At 59.0% G+C, this 27490-nt stretch overlaps 4 protein-coding genes and 5 long non-coding RNA genes across 86 annotated transcripts; 3 read left to right on the forward strand and 6 right to left on the reverse strand.

Annotated features, from left to right (window-relative positions):
- Positions 1 to 1161: 1161 nt before the first annotated feature.
- On the reverse strand, positions 1162 to 1867 carry LOC127466003 (uncharacterized). Its single transcript, XR_007902554.1, has 3 exons — positions 1745 to 1867; positions 1378 to 1544; positions 1162 to 1297 (listed from the first exon to the last, which is right to left on the reverse strand). It is a non-coding gene; the product is annotated as an uncharacterized LOC127466003 (long non-coding RNA).
- A 91-nt stretch (positions 1868 to 1958) lies between these two features.
- LOC127466004 (uncharacterized) lies at positions 1959 to 2259 on the forward strand. Its single transcript, XR_007902555.1, has 3 exons — positions 1959 to 2083; positions 2123 to 2143; positions 2229 to 2259. It is a non-coding gene; the product is annotated as an uncharacterized LOC127466004 (long non-coding RNA).
- Positions 2260 to 6074: 3815 nt separating this feature from the next.
- On the reverse strand, positions 6075 to 12392 carry LOC127466002 (uncharacterized). 8 transcript variants are annotated; one of them, XR_007902551.1, is made up of 5 exons: positions 12276 to 12392; positions 9627 to 9785; positions 9389 to 9408; positions 9189 to 9348; positions 6288 to 6393 (listed from the first exon to the last, which is right to left on the reverse strand). It is a non-coding gene; the product is annotated as an uncharacterized LOC127466002 (long non-coding RNA). The 8 variants fall into 8 exon arrangements; XR_007902546.1 differs by lacking the exons at positions 6288 to 6393; positions 9389 to 9408 and adding an exon at positions 6075 to 6223 and having other exon boundaries at positions 9039 to 9288; positions 9647 to 9785; XR_007902549.1 differs by lacking the exon at positions 9389 to 9408 and having other exon boundaries at positions 6270 to 6393; positions 9189 to 9288; positions 9647 to 9785.
- A 225-nt stretch (positions 12393 to 12617) lies between these two features.
- On the forward strand, positions 12618 to 13052 carry LOC127465995 (uncharacterized). Its single transcript, XR_007902512.1, has 3 exons — positions 12618 to 12732; positions 12773 to 12822; positions 12923 to 13052. It is a non-coding gene; the product is annotated as an uncharacterized LOC127465995 (long non-coding RNA).
- A 931-nt stretch (positions 13053 to 13983) lies between these two features.
- LOC127465996 (uncharacterized) lies at positions 13984 to 18724 on the reverse strand. Of its 17 annotated transcripts, none has more exons than XM_051776564.1 (5): positions 18358 to 18723; positions 15921 to 16072; positions 15819 to 15852; positions 15670 to 15784; positions 13988 to 14657 (listed from the first exon to the last, which is right to left on the reverse strand). In XM_051776564.1, exons 4-5 carry the CDS (start codon positions 15735 to 15737, stop codon positions 14216 to 14218), a joined length of 510 nt encoding a protein of 169 aa, XP_051632524.1. In that variant the 5' UTR covers positions 15738 to 15784; positions 15819 to 15852; positions 15921 to 16072; positions 18358 to 18723; the 3' UTR covers positions 13988 to 14215. The 17 variants fall into 17 exon arrangements, with proteins under 17 accessions (XP_051632513.1, XP_051632517.1, XP_051632524.1 ...); XM_051776571.1 differs by lacking the exon at positions 18358 to 18723 and having other exon boundaries at positions 15921 to 15970; positions 16022 to 16065; XM_051776562.1 differs by having other exon boundaries at positions 13989 to 14657; positions 15819 to 15920; positions 15954 to 15970.
- On the reverse strand, positions 14666 to 15536 carry LOC127466000 (uncharacterized). The gene is made up of 3 exons (XR_007902545.1): positions 15399 to 15536; positions 15141 to 15259; positions 14666 to 14848 (listed from the first exon to the last, which is right to left on the reverse strand). It is a non-coding gene; the product is annotated as an uncharacterized LOC127466000 (long non-coding RNA).
- Positions 16742 to 23007, forward strand: LOC127465997 (collagen alpha-2(IV) chain-like). Of its 50 annotated transcripts, none has more exons than XM_051776578.1 (9): positions 16833 to 17172; positions 19152 to 19191; positions 19232 to 19271; positions 19352 to 19451; positions 19613 to 19672; positions 19713 to 19772; positions 22451 to 22649; positions 22730 to 22789; positions 22870 to 23007. In XM_051776578.1, exons 1-9 carry the CDS (start codon positions 16880 to 16882, stop codon positions 23005 to 23007), a joined length of 990 nt encoding a protein of 329 aa, XP_051632538.1. In that variant the 5' UTR covers positions 16833 to 16879. The 50 variants fall into 50 exon arrangements, 20 of the variants coding, with proteins under 20 accessions (XP_051632538.1, XP_051632551.1, XP_051632546.1 ...); XM_051776591.1 differs by having other exon boundaries at positions 16833 to 17112; XM_051776586.1 differs by lacking the exon at positions 19232 to 19271 and having other exon boundaries at positions 16833 to 17052; positions 17113 to 17172; positions 19152 to 19211.
- LOC127465999 (uncharacterized) lies at positions 19513 to 21476 on the reverse strand. 6 transcript variants are annotated; one of them, XR_007902543.1, is made up of 4 exons: positions 21164 to 21414; positions 19944 to 20402; positions 19764 to 19783; positions 19513 to 19643 (listed from the first exon to the last, which is right to left on the reverse strand). XR_007902543.1 is itself a non-coding variant. In XM_051776595.1 (3 exons), the coding sequence occupies exons 1-2, from the start codon at positions 21382 to 21384 to the stop codon at positions 19982 to 19984; spliced, it is 642 nt and encodes a 213-aa protein (XP_051632555.1). In that variant the 5' UTR covers positions 21385 to 21414; the 3' UTR covers positions 19513 to 19704; positions 19945 to 19981. The 6 variants fall into 6 exon arrangements, 4 of the variants coding, with proteins under 4 accessions (XP_051632555.1, XP_051632558.1, XP_051632557.1 ...); XR_007902544.1 differs by having other exon boundaries at positions 19764 to 19803; XM_051776595.1 differs by lacking the exon at positions 19764 to 19783 and having other exon boundaries at positions 19513 to 19704; positions 19945 to 20402.
- Positions 23008 to 26874: 3867 nt separating the features above from the next.
- Positions 26875 to 27228, reverse strand: LOC127466005 (lutropin subunit beta-like; the record flags this gene model as incomplete). Its single annotated transcript, XM_051776602.1, is given in 4 exon segments — positions 26875 to 26974; positions 26976 to 27082; positions 27085 to 27124; positions 27126 to 27228. Coding segments are annotated over 4 exon segments (304 nt in total), but the record flags the coding sequence as incomplete, so codon positions are not given.
- Positions 27229 to 27490: the final 262 nt, after the last annotated feature.

Genomic DNA, 27490 nt, shown 5'->3' on the forward strand with positions numbered 1-27490 from the left:
ATTGGGGAATTGAACCAGTTAAGCCCGGGCCGTGGGCAGGGAGGGGATGGGGCCAGGAAGTTTTTTTTGGGCGGCTGCGTCGAAAATCGCTGATTTCCGGGAATCGCCGGAGCTCCGGGGGGAGTCAGAAATGGGCGTTTCCTGCCAAAACCCTCCCGGGGCGGCACCGGCACCGGCAGGAAGCGGCGACAGCACGGGGAGAGGAGACGGCGCGGGGAGGAGACCCCGGGAGAGGGGGGTCGGAGAAAGGGCCGGAACGAGGGAACTCCGGGGCTGAGAAGGTTCCGGAACTCGGGAGGTTCCAGAGCTCGGGAGGTTCCAGAGGCCGGGAGAGCCCGGATCTGAGGGTGAGATTCCCGAGCCGAGGAGATCCCGCGCTGGGATGGGGGGGAAGGAGACGAAGATAAATTGCCCGGAAGACAATCGCTCGGTGACGATCAACATCAACGGGGACTTCAGGGTCAACGGGGTCAGGCCCAGGTGAGGGGGCGGGGCCAGGGAGGACCCCCCGGGGGGCCAAAGGGGCGGGTCCGGGTGGGATCTTCACCATCTTCATCATCTTCATCATCTTCATCATCTTCATCACCTTCATCATCTTCATCATCTTCATCATCTTCATCATCTTCATCATCTTCATCATCTTCATCATCTCCATCACCTTCATCATCTTCATCATCTTCACCCTGGGCTGGGACCTTCATACCCGGGGGGGGTCATATCCCAGGGGTGGGTCCATCCCCTGCTGCTCCCACCCAGCCCCTCCCAGTGACCCCAGTATAGACCAGTGACCCCAGTATATACCAGTGACCCCAGACCATTTCCCAGTGACCCCAGTATATACCAGTGACCCCAGCCCCTCCCAGTGACCCCAGTATATACCAGTGACCCCAGTATATACCAGTGACCCCAGCACCATCTCCCAGTGATCCCAGCCCCTCCCAGTGGTCCCAGCACCACCTCCCAGTGATCCCAGCACCACCTCCCAGTGGTCCCAGCATCTCCCCGAGGTGGTAGAACCACCTCCCACTGATCCCACCCCCCATTTCTCCCCCCCAGCTTCGACTCGCACGGCGGCCGCTGCTCCGTCCCCTCCGAGCCCAAGATCTCCATCAGCTGCTCCCACACCCGCAGGAACCCCGGGACCTGTTCTCGGGGCTGGACCTGGTCCTGGGGCTGGGACCACCCTGGAGGCCTTGGGAAGAACTTCAAGAGCACCCGTAGGAAATGAGAGGCACCCAGAGAAACCTCCAGATACCTCCAGAACTCATGGGCACGACCCGGAACCCCACAGACACGCCTGGGACCCCATAGACACCCCTGGGACCCCATAGACACCTCTGGAACCCCATAGACATGCCTGGAACCCCATAGACACACCTGGAACCCCATAGACACCCCTGGGACCCCATAGACACCCCTGGAACCCCATAGACACCCCTGGAACCCCATAGACATGCCTGGAACCCCATAGACACACCTGGAACCCCATAGACACTTCTGGAACCCCATAGACACTTCTGGGACCCCATAGACACCCCTGGAACCTCATAGACACGCCTGGGACCCCATAGACACCCCTGGAACCCCATAGACATGCCTGGGACCCCATGGACAGATCTGGAACCCCATAGACACCTCTGGAACCCCATAGACACGCCTGGGACCCCATGGACAGATCTGGAACCCCATAGACACCTCTGGAACCCCATAGACATGCCTGGGACCCCATAGACACCTCTAGAACCTCATGGACCCCCCCGTTTTAGGGTGCCCCCCTCAGTTCCACCCCTCCTTCCCTTTTTGTTTCGCTCAATAAAAGGGGAATTTTTACACTTGATCCGCAGAGCCGAAAACCGGGAATTTGGGATTGGGGGTGGGGTGGCATGGTGGGGTGGGACTGGAGATTGGGGGGTGGTTTGGGATGGGGGGGTTCGGGAGGGCAGGGTGTGTCAGGGTGGGGGGGATCGGGTCTGGGATTGGGGTGGGGGCGGGAATGGGGTGTGAGCCGAGGTGGGACCCTCACCCCTTCAGGGGGGGAACTTTATTGGATAAACCAGTTCAACCAGTCCCACCAGTCCCACCAGTCCCATGGGGAATCATACCAGTTAAACCAGTTCCATAGGGAATCACACCAGTCCCACCAGTCCCACCAGTTCCATTGAGAACTGAACCGGTCCCACCAGTTCCATTGGGAATCACACGTTACACCAGTCAAACCAGTTCCACAGGGAAACACACCAGTCCCACCAGTCCCACCAGTCCCAGCCCCTGGGTGGGGCGATCCCTGGATCAGCCCCTCGGGATCACCAAACCCGGGGGATTTTGGGGTCTCTTTGCCCCAAAACGCCCCCGCCGTGGGCAGGGAGAGGGAGGGGACGGGATGTTTTCCTGAGCGGCTGCGGCGCAAACCCCTGATTTCTGAGAATCGCCGCCGGGGCTTCGGGGGAAGAGGAAATGGGCCTTTCCTGCCAAAACTCTCCCGGGACGGCACCGGCACCACCAGAAAGCGGCTCCGGGGAGGGGAGACAACACGGGGAGGAGACCCCGGGGCGGGGAGCGGAGAAAGGGCCGGAACGAGGAAACTCTGACGCTGAGAAGGTTCCAGAGCTCGGCAGATCCCAGAGCTCGGGAGGTTCCAGAGCTCGGGAGGTTCCAGAGGCCGGGAGAGCCCGGATCTGAGGGTGACATTCCCGAGCCGAGGGGATCCCGCGCTGGGATGGGGGGGAGCAGCACGAAGACGGATTGCCCGGAAGACAATCGCTCGGTGAACATCACCGTGTCCAAAGGGGACTTCAACATCCACATGCACAGGCCCAGGTGAGGGGGCGGGGCCAGGGAGGACCCCCCGGGGGGCCAAAGGGGCGGGTCCGGGTGGGATCTTCATCATCTTCATCATCTTCGTCATCTTCATCATCTCCATCATCTTCATCACCTTCATCATCTTCATCACCTTCATCATCTTCATCATCTTCATCATCTTCATCATCTCCATCATCTCCATCCTGGGCTGGGACCTTCATACCCGGGGGGGGTCATATCCCAGGGGTGGGTCCATCCCTGCTGCTCCCACCCAGCCCCTCCCAGTGACCCCAGTATAGACCAGTGACCCCAGTATAGACCAGTGACCCCAGTATATACCAGTGATCCCAGTATATACCAGTGACCCCAGCCCCTCCCAGTGACCCCAGTATAGACCAGTGACCCCAGTAATATACCAGTGACCCCAGTATATACCAGTGACCCCAGCCCCTCCCAGTGACCCCAGTATATACCAGTGACCCCAGTATATACCAGTGACCCCAGCACCATCTCCCAGTGACCCCAGTATATACCAGTGACCCCAGTATATACCAGTGACCTCAGTATATACCAGTGACCCCAGCACCATTTCCCAGTGACCCCAGTATATACCAGTGACCCCAGTATATACCAGTGACCCCAGTATATACCAGTGACCCCAGCACCATCTCCCAGTGACCCCAGCCCCTCCCAGTGACCCCAGTATATACCAGTGACCCCAGTATATACCAGTGATCCCAGCACCATCTCCCAGTGACGCCAGCCCCTCCCAGTGATCCCAGCACCATCTCCCAGTGACCCCAGCCCCTCCCAGTGATCCCAGCACCATCTCCCAGTGGTCCCAGCCCCTCCCCGTGGTGATGAGACCACCTCCCACTGATCCCACCCCCCGTTTCTCTCCCCCCAGCTTTTACCTGGACAGCGGCCGCCGCTCCCTCCCCTCCGAGCCCAAGATGGCCCTCGACTACTCCGGGGGGTTCTCCAGCTCCTCGTCCCGGGCCCTGGAGCTCCCGGGAGGCTCCGGGGGGAGGGACATCATGAACATCCACAGGAAATGAGAGGCACCCGGAGAAACCTCCAGATACCTCCAGAACTCATGGGCACGGCCCGGAACCCCACAGACACGCCTGGGACCCCATAGACACCTCTGGAACCCCATAGACACCCCTGGGACCCCATAGACACCCCTGGGACCCCAAGAGGCATCTGTAACCCCATAAACACCCCATAGACACCTCAGGGACCCCACAGACACCTCTAGAAGCTCGCGGCCCCCCTGTTTTTGGGGTCCCCCCTCAGTCCCACCCCCCCTTCCCTTTTTGCTTTGCTCAATAAAAGGGGAATTTTTGCCCTTGATCCGCAGAGTCGAAAACCGGGAATTTGGGATTGGGGGGTGGGGTTTGGGATGGGGGGGTGGGATTTGGGATTGGGGGGCAGTTTGGGATGGGGGGGTTTGGGAGGGCAGGGGTGTGTCAGGGCAGGAGGGGGTCGGGTCTGGGATTGGGGTGGGGGCGGGAATGGGGTGTGAGCCGAGGTGGGACCCTCAGCCCTTCAGGGGGGGAACTTTATTGGATAAACCAGTTCAACCAGTCCCACCAGTCCCACCAGTCCCACCAGTTCCATAGGGAATCCCTCCAGTTCCACCAGTCCCACCAGTCCCACCAGTCCCACCAGTTCCATAGGGAATCCCTCCAGTTCCACCAGTCCCACCAGTCCCACCAGTCCCACCAGTTCAACCAGTCCCACCAGTCCCAGCCCCCCCAGATGGGGCCATCCCGGGATCGGCCCCTCGGGATCACCAAACCCGGGGGATTTCGGGGTCTCTTTGCCCCCAGAACGCCCCGGCCGTGGGCAGGGAGGGGCCGGGAGGGTTTGTGGGTCGGTGCCGCACAAATCCCTGATTTCTGGGAACTGCCGGAGCTTCCGGGAGTCGGGAACGGACGATTCCCTTTGGACCCTTCCCGGGGCGTCGCCGTCAGGGAGCGGCTCCGGGGAGGAGACCCCGGGGAGGGCGGGGAAAGGGCTGGAATGAGGAAACTCCGGGGCTGAGGGGATCCCAAAGGTCGGGAGAGTCCAGAGGCGAGGAGATTTCAGAGGTCCGGAGATCCCAGAGCTGAGGAGATCCCAGAGCTGAGGAGATCCCAGAGCTGAGGAGATCCCAGAGCTGAGGACGTTTCACCGCTCAGGAGGTTCCAGAACTGAGGATGTTCAAGAGCTCAGCAGATTCCAGAGCCGAGGGTGTCCCAGAGCTCTGGAGAATCCAGGGCCCAGGAGAGCCCGGATCTGAGGGTGAGATTCCCGAGCCGAGGGGATCCCGTGCTGGGATGGGGGAATCCTGAGCAAGGCCCTTTTCCCTCCAGAGACCCGCACGGTGACCATCAAGGTCTCCAACAGGACCTTCGACCTCACCTTGGAGAGCCCCAGGTGAGGGGGCGGGGCCAGGGAGGACCCCCCGGGGGGCCAAAGGGGCGGGTCCGGGTGGGATCTTCATCATCTTCATCATCTTCATCATCTTCATCATCTTCATCATCTTCATCATCTTCACCCTGGGCTGGGACCTTCATACCCGGGGGGGGTCATATCCCAGGGGTGGGTCCATCCCCTGCTGCTCCCACCCAGCCCCTCCCAGTGACCCCAGTATAGACCAGTGACCCCAGTATATACCAGTGACCCCAGTATATACCAGTGACCCCAGCCCCTCCCAGTGATCCCAGTATATACCAGTGACCCCAGTATATACCAGTGACCCCAGCACCATCTCCCAGTGACCCCAGTATATACCAGTGACCCCAGCCTCTCCCAGTGATCCCAGTATATACCAGTGACCCCAGCACCCTATCCCAGTGATCCCACCACCACCTCCCAGTGGTCCCACCCCCCGTTCCTCCCCCCCCAGGATTTACCTGCAGAGAGGCCGCTGCTCCGTCCCCCCCGACCCCGAGGTGCCCCCCGGCTCCTCCACCTGCTGCCAGTTCTCCCAGGACTGCTCCGGGGTCCTGCTCTACAGGACCGAGTACTGGACCTTGACCATCTACTTCTCCAACCCCCTGGGAGACACCGAGTTCCCCTGGGAGCTGGCCCTGGAGCTGACGCGCCGGGAGAGACCCCAGGACCCGCTGCCCCGCCGCGAGAGGCACCGGGGCGAGCTGGAGGACGTCTACGAGCGGTTGTCGTGGGCCGACGTCGTCCCCACCAAGGAAAACTCCCTGTTCGACCGCATCGCCCCGGACACCCACCTGGAGACCGCCGAGGTGGCCGTCGGCAACGTCAGGGTGCTGGCCACCATGTCCAACACCCGGAACGCCGTGGTCAGCCTGGTGGTGACGGGGTACGCGTAGCCGGCGAACAGAACCGGGAGCGAGACCCTCCGCGGGCTGAGACAGACCCACGGGGCTGGGAGCTCCTCGAGGGCCTCGGGAAGGACCTCGTGGGCACCCCCGGGACCTCGGGGGCACCCGGGGAAACCTCCGGATACCTCCAGAACTCATGGGCACGACCCGGAACCCCATAAAGACCTCTGGGACCTCATTAGTACACCTGGAATGCCAGGATGCATCTAGAACCCCATAGACACCTCTGGGACCCCATAGACACCTCTGGGATCCCATAGACACCCCTGGGACCCCATAGACATCTCTAGAACCTCATAGGCACCCCTGGGTCCCCATAGACATCCCTAGAACCCCATAGGTACCTCTAGAACCCCATAGACACATCTCTAACCCCAAGATGCATCTAGAACCCCATAGTCATCCATAAAACCCCACAGACACCCCAGGGACCCCACAGACACATCTAGGACCCCACAGACACCTCTGGAACCCCACAGACACCTCTAGAACCTCGTGGACCCCCCTTTTTTGGGATCCCCCCTCAGTCCCACCCCCTCCTTCCCTTTTTGCTTCGCTCAATAAAAGGGGAATTTTTGCCCTTGATCCTCAGAGCCGAAACCCGGGAATTTGGGATTGGGGGTGGTTTGGGATGGGGGGGGTGGGATTTGGGATAGGGGGAGTGGTTTGGGATGGGGGGGTGGGATTTGGGATCGGGGGAGTGGTTTGGGATGGGGGGTGGGATTTGGGATCAGGGGGATTTTGGGCTCTCTTGGTCCCCGGTTCTGGAGTGACCCCCAAACGCCCCGGCCGTGGGCAGGGAGGGTCTGTGGGTCGGTGCCGCGCTGGCCGAGTCAGAGGAGACTGGGCTGTTTGCTGAGGAGCAGGAGTCCAAACTCCTCTCTCTCCCTGCCATTGTAATGTCAAATTAAGGGGCTTTACTCGAGGAAAATGGGGTGGGGGGGGAAAAAAAACCAGAAGAAACAACAACCCCCAAACATTGAGAGTCACGTCCTAAAACTGTTTTGAGAGATTTTCTTTGCATCAAATTTCAGTCCTTTGCAAACATCAGTTGTTTTTCCCTCTTCTCCTTCTCCTCCTTCTTTTTCTCTCTCTTTATTCTCTCTCTTTATTCTCTCCTTTCTCTCTTTTCTCTCTCTCTCTCTCTTCTCTCGTCTCTCTCCCGTCTCTCCTCTTTTTCTCTTCTTCGCTCCTTTCCTCCTTTCCACCAAGACCCTTTCCCGACGGGATTCTTTTTGTTCTGTGGCTCGTGTTTCTTTTTCATTCGCTGGCAAATGTCGCCGACAGGTACGTCGGCAAAAAACAGCGACAAAACAAACAAACAAACAAAAAAAAAGCCAAAAGAAAAAAACCAGAATTCCCAAAAAAACCAGAATTCCCAAAAAATGCCCGTCTGCCCCCAGGGAGCCAGCCACGGGCTCTGCCCCTCACCCCTCCGGACAGAACCAGCCCCTCCCCGCCCTCTCTTCTCTCTCCAGATGGGCCATTACCTGGGCAGGAGACACCTTTTGTGATGCCAACGACCCCCCTGCCCACCGCTGCGGGGGGGAGACCCCGGGGAGGGCGGGGAAAGGGCCAAAAAGAGGAAACTCCGGGGCTGAGGGGACCCCAAAGGTCGGGAGGTTCCAGAGCCGAGGAGATCCCGGAGCTGAGGAGATCCCAGAGCTGAGGAGATCCCGGAGCTGAGGAGATCCCGGAGCTGAGGAGATCCCAGAGTTTGGGAGATCCCAGAGCTGAGGAGATCCCAGAGCTGAGGACGTTCCAGCGCTCAGGAGGTCCCAGAACCGAGGATGTTCCGGAGCTCGGCAGATTCCAGAGCCGAGGGTGTCCCAGAGCTCGGGAGGTTCCAGAGGCCGGGAGAGCCCGGATCTGAGGGTGAGATTCCCGAGCCGAGGGGATCCCGCGCTGGGATGGGGGGGATCCTGAGCAAGGCCCTTTTCCCAGAAATGACCCCCACGGTGACCATCAAGGTCTCCAACAGGACCCGGGACATCACCCTGGATTACCCCAGGTGAGGGGGCGGGGCCAGGGAGGACCCCCCGGGGGGCCAAAGGGGCGGGTCCGGGTGGGATCTTCATCATCTCCATCATCTTCATCATCTTCATCACCTTCATCATCTTCACCCTGGGCTGGGACCTTCATACCCGGGGGGGGTCATATCCCAGGGGTGAGTCCATCCCCTGCTGCTCCCACCCAGCCCCTCCCAGTGACCCCAGTATATACCAGTGACCCCAGTACATACCAGTGACCCCAGTATATACCAGTGACCCCAGCCCCTCCCAGTGACCCCAGCACCATCTCCCAGTGACCCCAGCACCTCCCACTGATCCCGCCCCCCGTTCCTCCCCCCAGGATTTACTCGCCCATCGGCCGCATCTCCGTCCTCTCCGCCCCCGTGGTGCCCCCCAGCTGCTCCACCTCCTGTGAGTTCTCCAGCTTCTCGTCCCCGGGCTGCTCCGGGGTCCTGCTCTACAACGTCGGCGACTGCACCTTGGCCATCTACTTCTCCAACCCCCTGGGAGACACCAAGTCCCCCCGGGCGCTGGGCCTGGAGCTGTGCCGCCGTGGGAGCCCCCAGTACCCGCTGCCCCGCCGCGGGAGGCCCCGGGATGAGATGAAGGACGTCTACAAGCGGATGTGGCGCGGGGTCACCAGCCCCAGGGCAAACGCCTCGTTCCACCACGTCGCCCTGGTCGCCTTCCTGGAGACCGCCAGGGTGGCCATCGGCAGGGTCGAGGCGCTGGCCACCATGTCCAACGCCCGGAGGGCCCTGGTCACAGTGCTGGTGACGGGGTACGCGCAGCCGGCGAACAGAACCGGGAGCGAGACCCTCCGCGGGCTGAGACAGACCCACGGGGCTGGGAGTTCCTCGAGGGCCTCGGGAAGGACGTCGTGGGCACCCCCGGGACCTCGGGGGCACCCGGGGAAACCTCCGGATACCTCCAGAACTCATGGGCACGACCCGGAACCCCATAAAGACCTCTGGGACCTCATTAGTACACCTGGAATGCCAGGATGCATCTAGAACCCCATAGACACCTCTAGAACCCCATAGACACCTCTGGGATCCCATAGACACCCCTGGAACCCCATAGACACCTCTAGAACCCCATAGACACCTCTGGGACCCCATAGACACCTCTGGGATCCCATAGACACCCCTAGAACCCCATAGACACATCTAGAACCCCATAGACACCTCTAGAACCCCATAGACACCCCTAGAACCCCATAGACACATCTAGAACCCCATAGACACCTCTAGAACCCCATAGACACATCTAGGACCCCATAGACACCCCTGGGTCCCCATAGACGTCCCTAGAACCCCATAGGTACCTCTAGAACCCCATAGACACCTCTGGAACCCCATAGACACATCTCTAACCCAAGATGCATCTAGAACCCCATAGTCATCCGTAAAATCCCACAGACACCCCAGGGACCCCACAGACACTTCTAGGACCCCACAGACACCTCTGGAACCCCATAGACACCTCACACGTCCCATAGGCACATCTGGAACTCCAAGATGCATCTAGAATCCCACAGACACCTCTAGAACCCCACAGATGCCTCTAGAACCCCACAGACACCTCTGGAACCCCACAGACACCCCTGGGACCCCACAGACACCTCTGGAACCTCATGGACCCCCCGTTTTTGGGATCCCCCCTCAGTCCCACCCCCTCCTTCCATTTTTGTTTCGCTCAATAAAAGGGGAATTTTTGCCCTTGATCCACAGAGTCGAAACCAAGGAATTTGGGATAGGGGGGTGGTTTGGGATGGGGGGTGGCATTTGGGATCTGGAGTGTGGTTTTGGGGGGGTGGGATTTGGGATTATGAGAAACAAACAATCCGTTTTTATTCCCAGCAAACTGATTTTATTGGAAAGCAGCGGGGGGGGGGGGGGGTGGGTGGGATTTATTTCTCCTCTTTCATTTAATTCCGGGGGTTTTTTTGGCGCCTCGTGGGGGCCGTGAGGTGAAAGGCCCCATCTGGGCCCGACACCAGGGGAGCATCACGGGGTCGGGAGAAGGGGAAAAAAATATCTAAAAATGTAAAATATCCCCCGGCCTTTGTGTGCAGAGGGACCCCCCTGCGCACCTACGGAGGGGACACGTCACCAAGGAACCAAGAGGGAGGGTGACACCCCCGCCCGAGTCCAAAAAATGGCCTTTTAAGGTAAAATCCCTGTCACCTGTCGAATATTTATCAGCTCAGGAGACCAAAAGGTGCAAAAAGGGGGCGAGTTTTTCCAAGGGGTCAATGCTGGGACCGGGTCGTTGTGTCACCGAATTTGGCCCTCTTGGAAATTTTAATGAGAGAGATTTGTCACGGGATGGGGGGGGGGGGGGGGTCGGGAGGGAAGGGGCGTGTCGGGGGCGGGAAGGGGTCGGGTCTGGGATTGGGGTGGGGTCTGGGATTGGGGTGTGAGCCGAGGTGGGACCCTCAGCCCTTCAGGGGGGGGAACTTTATTGGATAAACCAGTTCAACCAGTCCCACCAGTCCCAGACCCCCCCTTTGTACCCCCCCTCCCCAGGCGGGTCCATCCCTGGATCAGCCCCTCGGGATCACCAAACCCGGGGGATTTTGGGGTCTCTTTGCCCCCAGAACGCCCCGGCCGTGGGCAGGGAGGGGCCGGGAGGGTTTGTGGGTTGATGCATCACAAATCCCTGATTTCTGGGAACTGCCGGAGCTTCCGGGAGTCAGAAATGGGCGTTTCCTCTTGGAAACCCCCCCCCGGGGCATCATCGGCACTGTCAGGGAGCGGCTCCGGGGGGAGGAAATCCCAGGGGGGGGCGGGGAAAGGGCCATAAAGAGGAAACTCCGGGGCTGAGGGGATCCCAAAGGTCGGGAGGATCCACAGCTGAGGAGACCCCAGAGCTCGGGAGGTTCCAGAACCCAGGAGACCCCAGAGCTCGTGAGGATCCAGAACCGAGGATGTCCCGGAGCTCAAAAGATTCCAGAGCCAAGGATGTCCCAAAGCTCGGGAGGCCCCAGAGGCCGGGAGAGCCCGGATCCGAGGGTGACATTCCCGAGCCGAGGAGATACCGTGGGTGGATGGCGGAGGCCATAAGAGAGTTGCCTCCCCCACGAGAGACCGGCAAGGAGACCACCAAGGTCTCCAAGAGGACCCGGAAAGTCAAACTGGACAACCCCAGGTGAGGGGGCGGGGCCGGGGAGGACCCCCCGGGGGGCCAAAGGGGCGGGTCCGGGTGGGATCTTCATCACCTTCATCATCTTCATCATCTTCATCATCTCCATCATCTTCATCATCTTCATCATCTTCATCATCTTCATCATCTTCATCATCTTCATCATCTCCATCCTGGGCTGGGACCTTCATACCCGGGGGGGGTCATATCCCAGGGGTGGGTCCATCCCCTGCTGCTCCCACCCAGCCCCTCCCAGTGACCCCAGTACATACCAGTGACCCCAGTATATCCCAGTGACCCCAGTATATACCAGTGACCCCAGTATATACCAGTGACCCCAGTATAGACCAGTGACCCCAGGATATACCAGTGACCCCAGTATATACCAGTGACCCCAGTATAGACCAGTGACCCCAGGATATACCAGTGACCCCAGTATAGACCAGTGACCCCAGCCCCTCCCAGTGACCCCAGTATATACCAGTGACCCCAGTATATACCAGTGACCCCAGCACCATCTCCCAGTGATCCCAGCCCCTCCCAGTGACCCCAGCACCATCTCCCAGTGACCCCAGTATATACCAGTGTTCCCAGCATCTCCCAGTGATCCCAGCCCCATCTCCCAGTGCTCCCAGCACTGCCCCATTGTGGTGGGATCACCTCCCACTGATCCCGCCCCTCGTTTCTCCCCCCCAGGACTGACTTCAACAGCTCCGACCCCTGTTTGAGCCTTGAAGACCCCGATGAAGACCCCGATGAAGACCCCGAATGAAGACCTCCGGAGGGCCGTGGTGACCCGTCGGACCTAAGGGGCAACAGAGGAACCTCCAGGATCTCCTGGCTGCTCCCACCCCTGGAATAGGCACGACCTAGAACCCCAGAAAGGCCTCTAGAACCCCAATGGCACATCTGGAACCCCATAGACACCTCTGGAACCATGTAGAGACCTCCGGAACCACATAGACACCTCTAGAACCCCATAGACACCCCTAGAACCCCATAGACAGCCCTAGAACCCCATAGACACCTCGGGGACTTCACGACTCCTCCATTTTTGGGATCCCCCCTCAGTCCCACCCCTCCTTCCCTTTTCGCTTTGCTCAATAAATGGGAATTTTTGCCCTTGATCCGCAGAGACGAAAACCAGGAATTTGGGATTGGGAGGGTCTGGGATAGGGGGGTGGGATTTGGGATTGGGGGTGAGGCCTGGTGAGGCCTAGTGAGGCCTAGTGAGGCCCAGTGAGGCCTAGTGGGGCCTGGTGAGGCCTGGTGAGACCTGGTGAGGCCTGGTGAGGCCTAGTGAGGCCTGGTGAGACCTGATGAGGCCTGGTGAGGCCTAGTGGGGCCTGGTGAGACCTGGTGAGGCCTGGTGAGGCCTAGTGAGGCCTGGTGAGGCCTGGTGAGGCCTAGTGAGGCCTGGTGAGGTCTGGTGAGGCCTGGTGAGGCCTAGTGAGGCCTGGTGAGACCTGGTGAGGCCTGGTGAGGCCTAGTGGGGCCTGGTGAGGCCTGGTGAGGTCTGGTGAGGCCTAGTGAGGCATGGTGAGGCCTGGTGAGGCCTGGTGAGGCGTAGTGAGGCGTGGTGAGACCCAGTGAGGCCTGGTGAGGCCTAGTGAGGCCTGGTGAGACCTGGTGAGGCCTGGTGAGGCCTAGTGGGGCCTGGTGACGCCTGGTGAGGCCTGGTGAGGCCCAGTGAGGCCTAGTGAGGCCTGGTAAGGCCCAGTGAAGCCTAGTGAGGCCTGGTAAGGCCTTGCCGACCTTGGGAGGCGGAGGTTGCCGGCAGTTGCTCCAGCATGACTCTCTGTTGTCCCAAGGAGAGTAGTAAGATATTCTCTGCTAATTCTTTTAGTTGCTAGACCTCGGGCTACTGATCAGGATATATATATATATATTTTAGTTTAGTTTTTCCCTTTTTTTCCCTTCCCCCCTTCCCTTTCCCTTTCCCTTGTGAAATTGTATATAAGTATTTCAATTGTATATATATATTTCAATTGTATGTATATATTTCAATTGTATATATATATATTTCAATTGTATATATGTATTTCAATTGTATATATATATTTCAATTGTATATACATATTTCAATTGTGTATATATATTTCAATTGTATATATATATATATTTCAATTGTATATATATATTTCAAGTGTATATATATATATTTCAATTGTATATATATATGTTTCAATTGTATATATATTTCAATTGTATATATATATTTCAATTGTATATATATTTCAATTGTATATATATATTTCAATTGTATATATATATTTCAATTGTATATATATTTCAATTGTATATATATATTTCAATTGTATATATATATTTCAATTGTATATATATATTTCAATTGTATATATATATATTTCAATTGTATATTTCAATTATATATATATATTTCAATTGTATATATATTTCGATTGTATATATATATTTCAATTGTGTATATATATTTCAATTGTATATATATATTTCAATTGTATATATATATTTCAACTGTATATATATATTTCGATTGTATATATATATTTCAATTGTGTATATATATTTCAATTGTATATATATATTTCAATTGTATATATATATATTTCAATTGTATATATATATTTCAATTGTATATATATATATATATATTTCAATTATATATTTCAATTGTGTATATATATTTCAATTGTACATAACCATAACATGAGTGTAAATATATTTATATATATATTGCTTTAACTGTCTCTCTCTCTCTCTCTCTCTCTCTCTCGTTTCCGTTTTTCTTGGTTGTTTTTTTTTCCCTCTTCTCCCTGAAGTTTTAGCAAGGGGGGGGACTTCTTGTGGTGAGTTTTGGAGATTTGGCAGGGAGAGTCAACCTCAAACCGTATCAGGGCTTTCGAGGGGGGTGTCCGTGTGCCCCTATTCGCTGGTGCCCCCCTCGCGCTCCTCCAGCAGCACCCGGACGGTGGACTGGCGGTCGTTGGACATGGTGGCCGTCACCCGGACGGGCCCCAGGCTGACCCGGGCGGGGCCCTGGCAACGGTTCAGCTCGATGCGGTCGGCCACGAGCCGCGGGGTGGGCACGGGCAGGGACCGCGCCGACAGGCGGGCGTAGACGCCGTCCAGCGTGTCCAGGTGGATCTTGTCCAGCGACAGCTCCAGGCCCAGCTCCATGGGGAAGACGTTGTAGTCCAGGGGGTTGCAGAAGTAGACGGCCAAGGTGAAGGGCTCGGCCTCGTAGACCAGGACCCCGACGCAGCCCTTGAGGCTGGGGCTGGTGAAGAAGCACTCGGAGGAGGAGGAGCCGGGGGGCACCTTGGGGCTGGGGGGGACGGAGCTGTGGCCGTTGTAGAAGTAGGTCCTGGGGGGGAAGGGGGGAGAGGTGGGAGGGGGTGGGATGGGTGGGAGACGGTCCCAACCACCACCGGGGTGTGGTCCCACCGTGGGAGATGGTCCCATCGTGGGAGATGATCCCATCAAGGGGTGAAGATCCCACCCTGGGAGATGATCCCACCCTGGGGTGAAGATCCCACCCTGGGAGATGATCCCACCCTGGGTTGAAAATCCCACCACGGAAGATAATCCCACCCTGGGATGAAGATCCCACCCCTGGGAGATGATCCCACCCTGGGAGATGAAGATCCCACCCCTGAGATGAAGATCCCACCCCGGGAGATGATCCCATCACGGAAGATGATCCCACCCCTGGGATGAAGATCCCACCCCTGGGAGAAGATCCCACCACAGGCGATGAAGATCCCACCCTGGAATGAAGATCCCACCCCTGGGGTGAAAATCCCTCCCCTGGGGTGAAGATCCCACCCCTGGGAAATGAAGATCCCACCATGGGAGATGATCCCACCCCTGGGGTGAAAATCCCACCCCTGGGAGATGAAGATCCCACCCTGGGGTGAAGATCCCACCATGGGAGATGATCCCACTCCTGGGATGAAGATCCAACCCCTGGGGTGAAGATCCCACCCCTGGGAGATGATCCCACCCCTGAGATGAAGATCCCACCCCTGGGAGATGATCCCACCATGGGAGATGAAGATCCCACCCCTGGGAGATGAAGATCCCACCCCTGGGATGAAGATCCCACCCCTGGGATGAAGATCCCACCCTGGGAGATGATCCCACCATGGGAGATGAAGATCCCACCCCTGGGAGATGAAGATCCCACCCCTGAGATGAAGATCCCACCATGGGAGATGATCCCACCATGGGAGATGATCCCACCATGGGGAGGTGAAGATCCCACCCCTGGGAGGTGAAGATCCCACCATGGGGAGATGAAGATCCCACCCCTGGGGTGAAGATCCCACCCGGACCTGCCCCCCTGGACCCCCCGGGGTCCCCCTGCCCGTCCTCACCGGGGGTTCTTCAGGGTGATGTCCTTGGTCTCGTTGGTGAACTGGATCCTCACCGTGCGCTTAAACATCTCGGCTCGGGAATTCCCAAACTCTGGGATCTCCTCGGCTCTGGAACCTCCCAAACTCTGGGATCTCCCAAACTCTGGGACCTCCCAAACTCTGGGATCTCCTCGGCTCTGGAACCTCCCAAACTCTGGGATCTCCTCGGCTCTGGGATCTCCCGAGCTCTGGGATCTCCTCGGCTCTGGAACCTCCAAACTCTGGGATCTCCTCAGCTCTGGAACCTCCCAAACTCTGGGATCTCCTCAGCTCTGGGATCTCCCAAACTCTGGGATCTCCTCGGCTCTGGAACCTCCCAAACTCTGGGATCTCCTCGGCTCTGGGATCTCCCAAACTCTGGGATCTCCTCAGCTCTGGGATCTCCTCGGCTCTGGGACGGCCACACCCAGGAATGTCTCCTCATTCCAGCCCTTTCCCCGCCCCCTCCCCGGGGTCTCCTCCCCGGAGCCGCTTCCTGACGGCGACGCCCCGGGAGGGTCCAAGAGGAAACGCCGGTTTCCGACTTCCAGAAGCTCCGGCAATTCCCAGAAATCAGCGATTTTCGTCTCAGCCGCTCAAAACAACCTCCCGGACTCTCCCCCTCCCTGCCCACGGCCGGGGCGTTTTGGGGTCATTCCAGAATCGGGTGCCGAGAGACCCCAAAATCCCCCAGATTTGGTGATCCCGAAGCGCCGATCCCAGGATCCCCCCATCCCAGAGCCCCCTGATCCCAAATCCCACCCCCCATCTCAAATCCCATCCCCTCGATCCCAAATCCCAGCCCTCCATCCCAAACCACCCCCCAATCCCAAATCCCACCCCCCATCCCAAACCACCCCAGATCCCAAATCCCACCCCCCATCCCAAACCACCCCCCAATCCCAAATCCCACCCCCCCATCCCAAACCACCCCCTGATCCCAAATCCCACCCCTCGATCCCAAATCCCATCCCCCCATCCCAAACCCTCCCAGATCCCAAATTCCCGGTTTTCGACTCTGCAGATCAAGGGCAAAAATTCCCCTTTTATTGAGCAAAGCAAAAAGAGAAGGGGGGGTGGGACTGAGGGGGGATCCCAAAAACAGGGGGGCCGTGAGGTTCCAGAGGGGTCTGTGGGGTTCCAGATGTGTCTATGGGGTTCTAGGGGTGTCTATGGCATTCCAGGGGTGTCTATGGGGTTCCAGGGATGTCTGTGGGGTCCCAGGGGTGTCTATGGGGTTCCAGATGCATCGTGGCGTTCCAGATGTGTCTATGGGGTTCCAGATGTGTCTATGGGGTCCCAGGGGTGTCTATGGGGTTCTAGAGGTGTCTATGGGGTCCCAGGGGTGTCTATGGGGTTCCAGAGGTACCTAAGGGGTTCTAGGGGTGTCTATGGGGTCCCAGGGGTGTCTATGGGGTTCCAGAGGTGTCTATGGGGTTCTAGGGGTATCTATGGGGTCCCAGGGGTGTCTATGGGGTCCCAGGGGTGTCTATGGGGTTCCAGATGCATCCTGGCGTTCCAGATGTGCCATTGGGGTTCTAGAGGCCTTTCTGGGGTTCTGGGCTGTTCGTATTCCAGGGGTGGGAGCGGCCGGGAGATTCCGGAGGTTCCTCTGTTGCCCCTCAGGTCCAACGGGCGACCACATGGGTCGTCTGGTGGTCTTCATAGAAGTCCTCATCGGGGTCTTCAACCATCGGGGTTTTGTGGGGCCTGGGACGCACCTTGGGCTTGCAGAGGATGATGTGGGGGCCTTGGGGGGGCGAGTGAGTCCTGTGGGGGAGAAACGGGGGGTGGGATCAGTGGGAGGTGGTCCCACCACCACTGGGAGGTGCTGGAAGCACTGGGAGATGGTGCTGGGGTCACTGGGAGGGGCTGGGGTCACTGGGAGATGGGGCTGGGATCACTGGTATGTACTGGGATCACTGGGAGATGGTGCTGGGGTCACTGGTCTATACTGGGGTCACTGGTATATACTGGGGTCACTGGGAGGGGCTGGGGTCACTGGTATATACTGGGGTCACTGGTCTATACTGGGGTCACTGGTCTATACTGGGGTCACTGGTATATACTGGGGTCACTGGGAGGGGCTGGGGTCACTGGTATATACTGGGGTCACTGGTCTATACTGGGGTCACTGGTCTATACTGGGGTCACTGGTCTATACTGGGATCACTGGTATATACTGGGGTCACTGGTATATACTGGGGTCACTGGTATATACTGGGGTCACTGGGAGGGGCTGGGTGGGAGCAGCAGGGGATGGACCCACCCCTGGGATATGACCCCCCCCGGGTATGAAGGTCCCAGCCCAGGGTGAAGATGATGAAGATGATGAAGATGATGAAGATGATGAAGATGATGAAGATGGTGAAGATGGTGAAGATGATGAAGATGATGAAGATGGTGAAGATGATGAAGATCCCACCCGGACCCGCCCCTTTGGCCCCCCGGGGGGTCCTCCCCGGCCCCGCCCCCTCACCTGGGCCTGCTGACGTTCACATGGAAGTGGTTGTGGACGTTGTGGACGTTGTGGACTTTGACCACCATCCCGGGGGCCTCTGGCTGGAACCAAACCATCTCCCGCTTCACATTTAGGGCTTCCATCGTCTCAGGAATCTCACCCTCAAATCCGGGCTCTCCCAGCCTCTGGAATCTCTGGAGCTCTGGAACCTCCCGAGCTCTGGGATCTCCTCGGCTCTGGACTCTCCCGACCTTTGGGATCCCCTCAGCCCCGGAGTTTCCTCGTTCCAGCCCTTTCCCCGCCCTCCCCGGGGTCTCCTCCCCGGAGCCGCTCCCTGACGGCGACGCCCCGGGAGGGTCCAAAGGGAATCGTCCATTCCCGACTCCCGGAAGCTCCGGCAATTCCCAGAAATCAGGGATTTGTGCGGCACCGACCGTGTCTGGGACTGGTGGGACTGGTTGAACTGGTTTATCCAATAAAGTTCCCCCCCTGAAGGGCTGAGGGTCCCACCTCGGCTCACACCCCATTCCCAGATCTGACCCCTCCCACCCCAACACAGTCCTTCCCTCCTGAACCCCCCATCCCAAATCCCACCCCAATCCCAAATCCCACCCCCCATCCCAGAACCTCCCAATCCCAAATTCCCGGTTTTCGGCTCTGCGGATCAAGGGCAAAAATTCCCCTTTTATTGAGCAAAGCAAAAGGGAAGGGGGGGTGGGACTGAGGGGGGATCCCAAAAACGAGGGGTCACTGAGGTTCTAGAGGTGTCTGTGAGGTTCTAGGTGTGCCTATGGGGTTCTAGGGATGTCTATGGGGTTCTAGCGGTGTCTTTGGGGTTCCAGGGGTGTCTGTGGGGTTTTACAGATGGCTATGGGGTTCTAGATGCATCTTGGAGTTCTAGAGGGGTCTATGGGGTTCCAGGTGTGTCTATGGGGTTCTAGAGGGGTCTGTGGGCTCCCAGCTGTGTCTGTGGGGTCTCAGGTGTTTCTATGGGGTCCCAGAGTTGTCTATGGGGTCCCAGAGGTGTCTATGGGGTCCCAGAGGTGTCTATGGGGTTCTAGATGTGTGTATGGGGTCCCAGAGGGGTCTATGGGGTTCCCGGGGTGTCTATGGGGTTCTAGATGTGTCTATGGGCTCCCAGCTGTGTCTATGGGGTTCAGGAGATGTCTGTGGGGTTCCAGTGGTGTCTATGGGGTCCCAGAGGTGTCTATGGGGTCCCAGAGGTGTCTATGGGCTCCCAGTTGTGTCTGTGGGGTTCCCAGGGTGTCTATGGGGTTCCAGAAGTGTCTATGGGTGTCCAGAGGTGTCTATGGGGTTCCAGAGGTGTCTACAGTGTCCCAGCGGTGTCTATGGGGTTCCCAGTTGTGTCTATGGGGTCCCAGTTGTGTCTATGGGGTCCCAGTTGTGTCTGTGGGGTTCCCGGTGTGTCTATGGGGTCCCAGGGGTGTCTATGGGTGTCCAGAGGTGTCTATGGGGTTCCCGGTGTGTCTATGGGGTTCCAGGGGTGTCTATGGGGTTCCAGAAGTGTCTGTGGGGTTCCAGAAGTGTCTATGGGTGTCCAGAGGTGTCTATGGGGTTCCAGGGGTGTCTGTGGGGTTCCAGAAGTGTCTATGAGGTTCCAGAAGTGTCTATGGGGTTCCAGAAGTGTCTATGGGGTTCCAGAAGTGTCTATGGGTTTCCAGAGGTGTCCATGGGGTCCCAGCGGTGTCTATGGGGTTCCAGAAGTGTCTATGGGTTTCCAGAGGTGTCTATGGGGTTCCAGAAGTGTCTATGGGGTTCCAGAAGTGTCTGTGGAGTTTCCAGAGCTGTCCCACTCCCAGTTTCCCTCCCGGGCTACTTGAAGCCCCTCACGGCCACGCTGACCGTGGCGTGCCGGGCGTTCAGCATGGTGGCCATCACGTCGAGGGGGCCCTGGGTCTTCCAGATGGAATCCTGGCAGATGTCCAGGGCGACGCGCTCGAAATTGCTGCCCTTCGTTAAAAGTTTGGGTTCCCTCCCCGCCATCTCCTCGTAGACGTTCTTCAGGCTGCAGAGCTTCCTGTGGGGGGACAGCTCCAGGCCCAGCTCCCGGGGGGACGTGTCGTCCTCCAGGGGGTTGGAGAAGTAGATGGCCAAGGTGCAGGTCTTGGCCCAGAAGCTCAGGAGGCCGGAGCAGCCCGGGGACGAGGAGCTGGAGAACTGGCAGGTGGTGGAGCAGCCGGGGGGCACCTCGGGGTCGGAGGGGACGGAGCAGCGGCCGCCGTGCAAGTAAATCCTGGGGGGGAGGAACGGGGGGTGGGAGCAGTGGGAGGTGGGGGTGGGACCACTTGGATAGGGTGGTGGGACCATTGGGAGGTGCTGGGATCACTGGGAGGGGCTGGGGTCACTGGGAGATGGTGGTGGGGTCACTGGGAGGGGCTGGGATCACTGGTATATACTGGGGTCACTGGGAGATGGTGCTGGGATCACTGGCAGGTGTTGGGATCACTGGGAGATGGGGCTGGGGTCATTGGGAGGGGCTGGGGTCACTGGTATATACTGGGGTCACTGGTATATACTGGGGTCACTGGGAGGGGCTGGGGTCACTGGGAGATGGTGCTGGGGTCACTGGTATATACTGGGGTCACTGGTATATACTGGGGTCACTGGTATATACTGGGGTCACTGGGAGGGGCTGGGGTCACTGGTATATACTGGGGTCACTGGTCTATACTGGGGTCACTGGTCTATACTGGGGTCACTGGTATATACTGGGGTCACTGGGAGGGGCTGGGTGGGAGCAGCAGGGGATGGACCCACCCCTGGGATATGACCCCCCCCGGGTATGAAGGTCCCAGCCCAGGGTGAAGATGATGAAGATGATGAAGGTGATGAAGATGATGAAGATGATGAAGATGATGGAGATGATGAAGATGGTGAAGATGATGAAGATGATGAAGATGATGAAGATGATGACGATGATGAAGATGGTGAAGATCCCACCCGGACCCGCCCCTTTGGCCCCCCGGGGGGTCCTCCCTGGCCCCGCCCCCTCACCTGGGGTAATCCAGGGTGATGTCCCGGGTCCTGTTGGAGACTTTGACGGTCACCGTGCGGGTCATTTCTGGGAAAAGGGCCTTGCTCAGGATCCCCCCCATCCCAGCGCGGGATCCCCTCGGCTCGGGAATGTCACCCTCAGATCCGGGCTCTCCCGGCCTCTGGAACCTCCCGAGCTCTGAGATCCCCCAGGCACTGAAACCTGCCCAGCTCCGGGACATCCTCGGCTCTGGGATCTCCTCAGCTCCGGGATCTCCCGACCTTTGGGATCTCCTCGGCTCCGGGATCTCCTCAGCTCTGGAACCTCCCGACCTTTGGGGTCCCCTCAGCCCCGGAGTTTCCTCGTTCCTGCCCTTTCCCCGCCCCCCCCGGGGTTTCCTCCCCGTGTTGTCGCCGCTCCCCGGAGCCACTTCCTGGTTGTGACGCCCCGGGAGGGTCCAAAGGGAATCGTCCATTCCCGGCTCCCGGAAGCTCCGGCAGTTCCCAGAAATCAGGGATTTGTGCGGCACCGACCCACAAACCCTCCCGGCCCCTCCCTGCCCACGGCCGGGGCGTTCTGGGGGCAAAGAGACCCCGAAATCCCCCGGGTTTGGTGATCCCGAGGGGCCGATCCCGGGATGGCCCCATCTGGGGGGGCTGGGACTGGTGGGACTGGTGGGACTGGTGGGACTGGTGGGACTGGTGTGTTTCCCTGTGGAACTGGTTTGACTGGTGTAACGTGTGATTCCCAATGGAACTGGTGGGACTGGTTCAATTCCCTATGGAACTGGTAGGACTGGTGGAACTGGTGGAACTGGTGGAACTGGTTCAGTTCCCCAATGGAACTGGTGGGACTGGTGGGACTGGTGGGACTGGTGGGACTGGTGTGATTCCCAATGGAATTGGTTTAACTGGTGTGATTCCCTATGGAACTGGTGGGACTGGTGTAATTCCCAATGGAACTGGTTTAACTGGTTCAATTCCCAATGGAACTGGTGGAACTGGTTCAGTTCTCAATGGAACTGGTGGGACTGGTGGGACTGGTTTATCCAATAAAGTTCCCCCCTGAAGGGCTGAGGGTCCCACCTCGGCTCACACCCCATTCACTGACCCCACCCCCGCCACCTTAACACAGCCCTTCCCTCCTGAACCCCCCCATCCCAAACCACCCCCAATCCCAAATTCCCGGTTTTCGGCTCTGAGGATCAAGGGCAAAAATTCCCCTTTTATTGAGCGAAACAAAAAGGGAAGGAGGGGGTGGGACTGAGGGGGGATCCCAAAAACAGGGGGCCCGTGAGGTTCTAGAAGGGTCTATGGGGTCCCAGGGGTGTCTATGGGGTTCCAGGGGTGTCTATGGGGTCCCAGAGGTATCTATGGGGTCCCAGGGGTGTCTATGGGGTCCCAGAGGTGTCTATGGGGTTCCAGAGGTATCTATGGGGTCCCAGAGGTATCTATGGGGTCCCAGGGGTGTCTATGGGGTCCCAGAGGTGTCTATGGGGTTCCAGAGGTATCTATGGGGTCCTAGAGGTATCTATGGGCTCCCAGAGGTATCTATGGGGTCCCAGGGGTGTCTATGGGATTCCAGAGGTGTCTATGGGGTTCCAGAGGTATCTATGGGGTCCCAGGGGTGTCTATGGGGTTCTAGAGGTGTCTATGGGGTTCCAGAGGTACCTAAGGGGTTCCAGGGGTGTCTATGGGGTTCCAGGGGTGTCTATGGGGTTCCAGAGGTACCTAAGGGGTTCCAGGGGTGTCTATGGGGTCCCAGGGGTGTCTATGGGGTTCCAGAGGTACCTAAGGGGTTCCAGGGGTGTCTATGGGGTCCCAGGGGTGTCTATGGGGTCCCAGGGGTGTCTAATGGGTTCTAGATGCATCTTGGCATTCCAGATGTGCCATTGGGGTTCTAGAGGCCTTTCTGGGGTGGGAGCGGCCGGGAGATCCTGGAGGTTCCCCTGTTGCCTCTCAGGTCCAACGGGGGACCAGATAGACCGTCTGGAAGTCTTCATCGGGGTCTTCATCGGCGTCTTCATCGGGGTCTTCATCGGGGTCTTCATCAGGGTCTTCATAGGGGCCCTCAAGGATCAACAAGCGCGGGAAGTTGGAGGAAACGAGAATCACCTCGGGGTCGGAGGGCTCGGAGCTTTGGGCGCTGGGCAAGCGAGTCCTGGGGGGGAGAAACGGGGGGGGGGGTCAGTGGGAGGTGCTGGGGTCACTGGGAGATGGTGCTGGGATCACTGGTATATACTGGGATCACTGGGAGGGGCTGGGATCACTGGGAGATGGTGCTGGGGTCACTGGTATATCCTGGGGTTACTGGTATATACTGGGATCACTGGTATATACTGGGATCACTGGGAGGGGCTGGGGTCACTGGTCTATACTGGGGTCACTGGTATATACTGGGGTCACTGGGAGGGGCTGGGGTCACTGGTCTATACTGGGGTCACTGGTATATACTGGGGTCACTGGTATATACTGGGGTCACTGGTCTATACTGGGGTCACTGGGAGGGGCTGGGTGGGAGCAGCAGGGGATGGACTCACCCCTGGGATATGACCCCCCCCGGGTATGAAGGTCCCAGCCCAGGGTGAAGATGATGAAGATGATGAAGATGATGAAGATGATGAAGATGATGAAGGTGATGAAGATGATGAAGGTGATGAAGATCCCACCCGGACCCGCCCCTTTGGCCCCCCGGGGGGTCCTCCCTGGCCCCGCCCCCTCACCTGGAGTCGTTTTGCACCAGGATGTTGTAGGTGATGTTGTTGGTGATGGTGGTGGTGGTGGTGGTGTTGTTGCTGTTGCTGTTGTTGGTGGTGTTGTTGCTGTTGTTGGTGGTGGTGTTGTTGTTGTTGTTGTTGTTGTTTTCCGTCTTACTGGGGGCCTCTGTCGGGGCAAGAACCTTCTTCGCGATCCCAAAGACGGTTTCGACCACCTTGGGAATCGCACCGGCTTGCGCCATCCCGGGAATCCCACCGAGGTCAAATCCGGGCTCTCCTCAGCTCCGGGATCTCCTCAGCTCCGGGATCTCCCAAACTCTGGGATCTCCCAAACTCTGGGATCTCCTCAGCTCCGGGATCTCCTTGGCTCTGGGATCTCCCAAACTCTGGGATCTCCTCAGCTCTGGGATCTCCCAAACTCTGGGATCTCCTCAGCTCTGGGATCTCCCAAACTCTGGGATCTCCTCAGCTCCGGGATCTCCTCGGCTCTGGATCCTCCCGACCTTTGGGATCCCCTCAGCCCCCGGAGTTTCCTCATTCCAGCCCTTTCCCCGCCCTCCCCGGGGTCTCCTCCCCGGAGCCGCTCCCTGACGGCGACGCCCCGGGAAGGGTCCAAAGGGAATCGTCCGTTCCCGACTCCCGGAAGCTCCGACAGTTCCCAGAAATCAGGGATTTGTCCCCCCTGGCCCCCGCCCCCCTCACCTGGGGCTCTCCGAGGTGCCGTTCCCCGAATTTTTTGGGTGACGTTGATGGTCACCGGTGCGGGGCATTTTTGGGAAAAAGGGGTTTCCTCGGGATCCCCCCCCCATCTCCCCCATCTCTCGGCTCGGGAATCCTGGGGCTCTCCCGGCCCCTGGAACCTTCAGAATCCCCTCTGGAACGTTTGGAATCCCCTCTGGGACCTTTGGAAATCCCCTCTGGGACCTTTGGGAAATCCCCCTCTGGGACCTTTGGAATCCCCTCTGGGACCTTTGGAATCCCCTCTGGGACCTTTGGAATCCCCTCCGGGACCTTTGGAATCCCCTTTGGAACCTTCGGAATCCCCTCTGGAACCTTCGGAATCCCCTCTGGGACCTTCGGAATCCCCTCTGGGACCTTTGGAATCCCCTCTGGAATGTTTTGGAATTCCAGGAGTTCCCTCGTCCCGACCCTTTCTCCGCCCCCCCTCCTCCCCCCCCCCCCCCCCCCCCCCCCCGAAAGTTGGGATTTCGGGGAATCCTCGAGGGGGAGGAGGAGCGGGGCCCTTTTGGGGGGGCTTCAAAGGACCTCGGGGACACCCCCCGACACCCTGAGGCACCCCCGGACACTCGTGGGGACCCCCCGGAACCACGGGGGGACCCCCCGAAACCCCAGAGACACCCCCGGACCCTCGTGGGGACCCCCCAGACCCTCGTGGGGATCCCTAAAACTCCACAGACATCCCCAGGACCCCTCGTGGGGACCCCTAAAATCCCCAGAGACACCCCCAGACCCACGTGGGGACCCCCTAAAATCCCAGGAGATGCCCCCAGACCCCTCGGGGGGACCCCCGCAGAACCACGTGGGGACCCCCTGAAATCCCCCGAGACACCCCCAGATTCTCGTGGGGACCCCCCCCAGAAACACGTGGGGACCCCTAAAACCCCAGAGACACCCCCAGATTCTCGTGGGGACCCCCCAGAAAACACGTGGGGACCCCCTAAAACCCCAGAGACACCCCCAGATTCTCGTGGGGACCCCCCAGAAACACGTGGGGACCCCCCAGACACTCAGAGACACCCCCAGACCCTCGTGGGGACCCCCCGAACTTCAGAGACACCCCCAGACCTTCGTGGGGACCCCTGAAATCCCAGAGAGACCCCCAGACCCTCGTGGGGACCCCTCAGACCCTCATGGGGACCCCTAAAATCTCAGGGACACCCCCAGACCCACGTGGGGATCCCTAAAACCCCAGAGAGACCCCCAGACCCTCGTGGGGATCCCCAAAATCCCAGAGACACCCCCAGACCCTCGTGGGGACCCCTAAAACTCCACAGACACCCCCAGACCCTCGTGGGGACCCCCAGAAACTCAGAGAGACCCCCCAGACCCTCATGGGGACCCCCACAGAACCCCAGAGACACCCCCCAGACCCTCGTGGGGACCCCTAAAACCTCCACAGACACACCCCAGACCCTTGTGGGGACCCCCTCAGACCCTCGTGGGGACCCCAAGACCTTTGTGGAGACCCCCCCAGACCCTCTTGGGACCCCCAGAACTTCAGAGACACCCCCAGACCCTCGTGGGGACCCTTAAAATCCCAGAGACACCCCCAGACCCTCGTGGGGACCCCCGAACTTCAGAGACACCCCCAGATTCTCGTGGGGACCCCCCAGACCCTCGTGGGGACCCCCCCTCAAACCCCACCCAGTCCCCCGCTCTGGGGGTCTCCCCAAATTTGGGGGGGGTCAGGACCCCCCCACAAAAGCCCCCCTAGGTCCCCAAATTTTTTTGGGGGGGGGGTCCCCAATGACACACAGCGCCCCCTGCCGGCCGGGAGGTTTATTTCCACTCACAGTCCCACAAATGGGGGGGTCCCCACTCTGGGGGTCTCCCCCAAATTTGGGGGGGGTCAGGACCCCCCAAAAGGCCCCCCAGGTCCCCAAATTTTTGGGGTGTGTGTCCCCCAATGACACAGAGCGCCCCCTGCTGGCCGGGAGCTTTATTTCCAACCCAAGGACTTCTAGAGGGGGGTCCCCACTCTGGGGGTCTCCCCCAATTTTGGGAGGGGGTCAGGACCCCCCCGGCGACCACAGATTTGAGAGAAGGGGTCCCCCAATGACGCACAGCCGCCCCCCTGCCGGCCGGGAGGTTTATTTCCACTCACAGCCCCATAAATGGGGTTTCCTCACTCTGGGGGTCTCCCCAAATTTTGGGGGGAGGTCAGGACCCCCCAAAAGCCCCCCCAGGTCCCCAAATTTTTTTTTGGGGGGTCCCCAATGACACACAGCGCCCCCTGCCGGCCGGGAGGTTTATTTCCACTCACAACCCCCACAAATGAGGATCCCGATCTTGGGGGGTCCCCCCCAATTTCGGGGGGGGTTCAGACCCCCCCGAAGCCCCCCGGGGCGCCGCAGAAGGAGGGTCCCAGCCCCCAGGACGGCGCAGTCGGCGCTGGCCATGGGGCAGCGGCCGCCAGCGACAGCCAGAGCCACGGGGACGGTGACGGAGGGGTCGGTGCCGGGGGGGCAGCCCCCCCAAAAAACCAGCGCTCGTAGCGGACCCCCGAGTAGGTGCAGGCGGCCTGGCGGGGGGGGCCCAGGGGGGCTGCGGTACACCGGCTCCTTGTTTTTGGGGGGGGTTAGGGGGGGGTCAGAAGGGAGGGAGACCCCAAAAAATCCCGAGAGCCCCCTCCCCAAAACCCCCCGAAACACTCGAAGCCCTCGAGCCTCCCCAAAGGCCCCCAAATCCCCCCGAAATCCCCTCGAATCCCCCCCCCCCAAATCCGCCCTAAATCTGCCCAAGCCCCCCAAGGACCCCCAACACCCCCCAAATCTCCCCTAAATCCCCCCCAACACCCTCCAACCCCCCCCAGTCCCCTCTAAATCCGCTCCAAGTCCCCCCAAAGAACCCCAAATCCCCTCTAAATCTCCCCAACTCCCCAAATCGCCCC

This window comes from Manacus candei, unplaced genomic scaffold (genome assembly GCF_025592945.1).
Source record: "Manacus candei isolate 608988 ecotype Guabito, Panama unplaced genomic scaffold, ASM2559294v1 h1tg000560l, whole genome shotgun sequence".
Taxonomy (NCBI): domain Eukaryota; kingdom Metazoa; phylum Chordata; class Aves; order Passeriformes; family Pipridae; genus Manacus; species Manacus candei.